Raw genomic sequence first — 5,428 nt, 5'->3', positions numbered from 1 at the left:
GTCTGAAAAACAACCCTCCACCACCACCCTCTGTCTTCTACCTTTGAGCCAGTTCTGTATCCAAATGGCTAGTTCTCCCTGTATTCCGTGAGACCTAACCTTGCTAATCAGTCTCCCATGGGGAACCTTGTTGAACGCCTTACTGAAGTCCATATAGATCACATCTACTGCTCTGCCCTCATCAATTCTCTTTGTTAGTTTTTCAAAAAACTCAATCAAGTTTGTGAGACATGATTTCCCATTCACAAAGCCATGTTGACTATCCCTAATCAATCCTTGCCTTTCCAAATATATGTACACCCTGTCCCTCCAACAACTTGCCCACCATTGACGTCAGGCTCACTAGTCTATAATTCCCTGGCTTGTCCTTACCACCCTTCTTAAACAGTGGCACCACGTTAGCCAACCTCCAGTCTTGAGGCACCTCACCTGTGACTATCGATGATACAAATATCTCTGCAAGAGGCCCAACAATCAAGATTTATCCACCTTTACCCTTTTCAAAACATCCAGCACTTCCTCCTCTGGGCCAAATAATTTCAACAACATAGGTAGGACTAGGAAAGAAGTTCAGCTGAGGGATTGTGATCAGCTTGTGGCTAAATTTCAAAAACAGAACTACATAGAATTTTCCAAATTTACTAAATGAGTCATTCCATTTCATTTTTATTTTAATGTCATTTCTATTTGAAGATTTATATTTTATACTCCCAGTTGCTTTATCTCTCATTGAATTCTTGCTATTGGTGTATCTGGTCCTCCTTGTATTTCCACCAATTCCAAGTGTTCTGCTAGTACTTCAATTATCCCTGCCTTCTCAGTATTTGAAGGAAATTCTGTCTTCGATATCTCTTTCAATTCTACTAATTTAGCCTGAGATAAATATTGAAAACCTTTTTTTAAAATAAAAGCTTTCGGCTTTGATTTTGTAACAAGAAAAATTTGGCATGTGTCCTTTTTTAGGATTAGTGGTGCTGGAAGAGCACAGCAGTTCAGGCAGCATCCAAGGAGCAGCGAAATCGACGTTTCGGGCAAAAGCCCTTCATCAGGAAGAAGCGTGGAGAGATAAGCTAGAGGAGGATGGGGGTGAGGAGAAAGTAGCATAGACTACAATGGGTGAGTGGGGAACACCTCCATATCCTTGGCAGAGTGGGAGGGGGGGTTGAAATGTTGGGCCACGGGCGGTTTGGTTGGTTGGTGCGGGTGTCTCGGAGATGTTCCCTAAAGCGCTCTGCTAGGAGGCGCCCAGTCTCCCCAATGTAGAGGAGACCGCATCGGGAGCAACGGATACAATAAATGATATTAGTGGATGTGCAAGTAAAACTTTGATGGATGTGGAAGGCTCCTTTAGGGCCTTGGATAGAGGTGAGGGAGGTGTTGTGGGCACAGGTTTTACAGTTCCTGCGGTGGCAGAGTAAAGTGCCAGGATGGGAGGGTGGGTTGTAGGGGGGCGTGGACCTGACCAAGCAGTCATGGAGGGAACGGTCTTTGCGGAAGGCGGAAAGGGGTGGGGAGGGAAATATATCCCTGGTGGTGGGGTCTTTTTGAAGGTGGCGGAAATGTTGGCGGATGATTTCGTTTATGCAAAGGTTGGAGAGGTGGGGTCTGAGGGCGGAGGTGCGGGATGTGTACGAGATGCGTTGGAGGGCATCTTTAACCACGTGGGAAGGGAAATTGTGGTCTCTAAAGAAGGAGGCCATCTGGTGTGTTCTGTGGTGGAACTGGTCCTCCTGGGAGCAGATACGGCGGAGGCGGAGGAATTGGGAATACGGGATGGCATTTTTGCAGGAGGTAGGGTGGGAAGAGGTGTAATCCAGGTAGCTGTGGGAGTCGGTGGGTTTGTAAAAAATGTCAGTGTCAATTCGGTATGTAAAAAATGGCCTTGTACAATTTATTATTATTTCATATGTAATCACCTGTCTATTCACTGATAGTCATAGGTGAGGTGCCGGAAGACTGGTGATTAGTTAATGTGGTGCCGCTATTTAAGAAAGGTGATTAAAAGAAAACAGGGATCTATAGACCAGTGAGCCTGACATCGGTGGTGGGCAAGTTGTTGGAGGGAATGCTGAGGGACAGGATATATATGTATTTGAAAAGGCAAGGATTGATTAGGAATAGTCAGCATGGATTTGTGTGTAGGAAATTATGTCTCATGAACTTGATTGAGTTTTTCAAAGAAGTCCACACAGAGGCTCAGTGGTTAGCACTGCTGCCTCACAGTGCGAGGCAATTCCGGCCTCGGCAACTGTCTGTGTGGAGTTTGCACATTCTCCCCATGTCTGCGTGGGTTTCCTCCGGGTGCTCCGGTTTCCCCTCACAGTCCAAAGGTGTGCAGGTTAGGTAAATTGGCCATGCTAAATTGTCCGTAGTGTTAGGTGCATTAGTCAGGGGTGAACATAGGGAAATGGGTCTGGGTGGGTTGCTCTTCGGAGGGTCAGTGTGGACTTGTTGGGCCGAAGGGCCTGTTTCCACACTGTAGGGAATCTTAAAAAAAAAAGTAACAAAGAGGATTGAGGGCATTGTGGACGTGATTTAAATGGATTTCAGTAAGGTATTCAATAAGGTTTCCCTTGAGAGACTGGTTAGCAAGGTTATATCTCATGGAATACAGGGAGAACTAGCCATTTGGACACAGAACTGGCTTGTTGGGAGAAGACAGAGGATGGTAGTGGAGGGTTGCTTTTCAGACTGGAGGCCTGTGACCAGTGGAGTGCCACAAGGATCGGTGGTGGGTCCACTACTTTTTGTCATTTATATAAATGTAGAGTTTTATAAAATCACGAGGGGCATGGATAGGATAAATAGACAGTCTTTTCCTTAGCATGGGGGAGTCCAGAACTAGAGGGCATAGGTTTAGGGTGAGGGGGAAAGATTAAAAGGGACTTGAGGGGCAACATTTTCACGCAGAGGGTGGTACGTGTATGGAACGAGCTGCCAGAGGAAGTGGTGGAGGCTGGTACAATTGCAACATTTAAAAGGCATTTGGATGGGTATATGAGTAGGAATGGCTTAGAGGGATATGGGCCAGATTAGGTTAGGATATCTGGTTGGCATAGATGATTTGGACTGAAGGGTCTGTTTCTGTGCTGTTATGTCTCTATGACTCTTGTTCCAAGGGAGTGGGATACAAAAAGTTGAGAAGTTTTACTTCATTTGTACTGGGTTTTGTTAAGACCACATCTGCAGTGTTGTGCATGGTTTGGGCACCTTATTTTAAGCAGCTTACAGCAGGTTTGCTTGTTCTGAGGAAGTGTCACCGGACCCGAAACATTAACTCTGATTTCGCTTCACAGATGCTGCCAGACTTGCTCAACTTTTCCAACAATTTCTGTTTGTGTTTCTCATTTACAGAATCTGCAGTTGTTTCAGTTTTTATTTGTTTGTTTCATTCCTGGGATGACGGTTTGTCTGATGAGAAAAGGCTGAACATGTTAGACCTCTGCCTAATGGGGTTCAGAGAAAGATTCTGTTTCTTGTTGAAACTTTAAGATCTTAAGGTGGATAGGGTGAATACCAGAAGGATGTTTCTTGGAGGGGAAGACTAAAACTGGGGGACTTTGAAGAGAAAATGGTTTCCCTTCTGAGACAGAATTGATGGGAAACTCTTTCTCTGAGGGTCATTAGAGTATGGAATTCTTTTCCCCTGAAAGCAATCAAGGCTGGGTTTGTAAATTTTTTTTAAGGTTGAGTTAAAGTTTTGATGCAGGGAATTGAGCGTTGTGTGCAGACGGGAAAATAGAACTGAGACCACAACAAGATCATCTCTAATCATGTTGAATGGTGGAACAGGCTTGATGGGCAAAATGACCCACTGCTGCTGCTCAGTCTTATGTTTTGATGTTCTTTTCCTTGGTATCCAGTAATTTCCGGATAACTCTTTGCTCCTTTTGCCCTTTGATTGTGTTGTTAATCAAATTTTGTGTAGATTTCATTTTTAAACATATTTCGAAATGATATTTTATCTCTATTCAAAATGTCAAATTTACTGTTTCAGCCAAACATGACAACTGCGACTTCACCTATTCTGCTTAAATGGGATCCCAAAAGCCTAGAAATACGTACTGTGACAGTGGAACGATTACTGGAACCATTGGTCACACAGGTAAGAGAATCCAAATTGGATTTAATGACTCAATCCCTGAGTCAGAAGAGCTACTAAAGTTGATTTTTGTCACAAAATTTAATTGTGTGAATTGTCTGACTTAATTATGCCCTTGGTTCAAATATGCATGAGCTGAATTCATTGGTGTTGGATGAGAGCGACTGCCCTAGATGTTGGGGCAGCATTTGGCAACAAGGAGCTCCTGGAAAATGGAAGTCTGTGTGAATTGACAGATGAAGAAGGATGGGTGGGAACCTCCACTGACTGCTGTCATACCAAGTGCAAAGGAAGATGATAGTGGTCTATTAGGTTAATTATCTCAGGCTCAGGAGTAATCCTATTCCTCCGGGCAGTGTCATGGGTTCATTGATCTTCAGTTGTTTTATAAATGATGTTGTCCCCACCATAATTGCTGCCGATTTCAGAAGTTCACTTCCCATTTGTAACCTATTACAACTAGTCTGTGCCTGCATGCAGCAAGATGTAGGTTTCTAGAACCTTACATTAATGCCATCTAAGTCAATTACAATGATTGCCTGACCTGATGGAGCGAATCAAAAGGTTTACTAGTCCTGACTCGTTAAAGACCCATTCCTGGTACCATTATATTTTTACACATTTATTGTAAAACCTGTGGTTTTCAGTTGATCGACTTAGGATACAGGTAAAAACAATGACTGCAGATGCTGGAAACCAGATTCTGGATCAGTGGTGCTGGAAGAGCACAGCAGTTCAGGCAGCATCCGACGAGCAGCAAAATCGACGTTTCGGGCAAAAGCCCTTCATCAGGCTTTTGCCCGAAACGTCGATTTTGCTGCTCGTCGGATGCTGCCTGAACTGCTGTGCTCTTCCAGCACCACTGATCCAGAATTTAGGATACAGGTGGTTGTCCTATAAAGCGTTGGTTGTGTTCCCTTGTGAGGTTCTGTTGTAGAAAATCGCACAATGGAAGTAATGGGGCTTATGGGGAAAAACAGAGCTAGTGACTCTAGTTTAGCGAAGCCGTCCATTTCTGGTCAGTTACAGAAATATTCCTGGCTCTTTGTGGGCAGTTTATCTAGAACCCGGGGGTCTGCCTTTAAACTCTGTGGAACCTCCGGACGTTTATTTTGGTGAGAGTAAAATCTTTTTTTTGAGGGGTTGGCGGAAGGGCTGGGATGCTCTGAACAGCTGGAGGTTTTGGTTTCAGAGAGAATGAGGGGCCACGACACTCCGATTTCCCCCCCACCCCGCCTTTCAGGTAGAGACTGGGTGAACTTGGATCAGACATAACTTGGGGGTGGGTTGAGGGGGATGGGAAGAGATGAGGGTTGTCTGTGGTCC

The 5,428-nt window shown here is 44.5% G+C and overlaps 1 protein-coding gene across 1 annotated transcript in view; it reads left to right on the top strand.

Moving 5' to 3' along the window:
• ctnna2 (catenin (cadherin-associated protein), alpha 2) overlaps positions 1 to 5,428 on the top strand; it is a 1,205,477-nt gene that overhangs the window by 56,926 nt on the left and 1,143,123 nt on the right. Inside the window, exon 2 of the mRNA XM_043699324.1 lies at positions 3,998 to 4,105. Coding sequence (XP_043555259.1) covers positions 4,004 to 4,105 — 102 coding nt within the window. The 5' untranslated portion in view covers positions 3,998 to 4,003. The remainder of the gene's footprint in view (positions 1 to 3,997; positions 4,106 to 5,428) is intronic.

The sequence above is a fragment of the Chiloscyllium plagiosum genome, chromosome 1, assembly GCF_004010195.1.
Source record: "Chiloscyllium plagiosum isolate BGI_BamShark_2017 chromosome 1, ASM401019v2, whole genome shotgun sequence".
In the NCBI taxonomy this organism is placed as follows: Eukaryota; Metazoa; Chordata; class Chondrichthyes; order Orectolobiformes; family Hemiscylliidae; genus Chiloscyllium; species Chiloscyllium plagiosum.
This window is presented reverse-complemented; position numbering and strand designations above follow the sequence as displayed.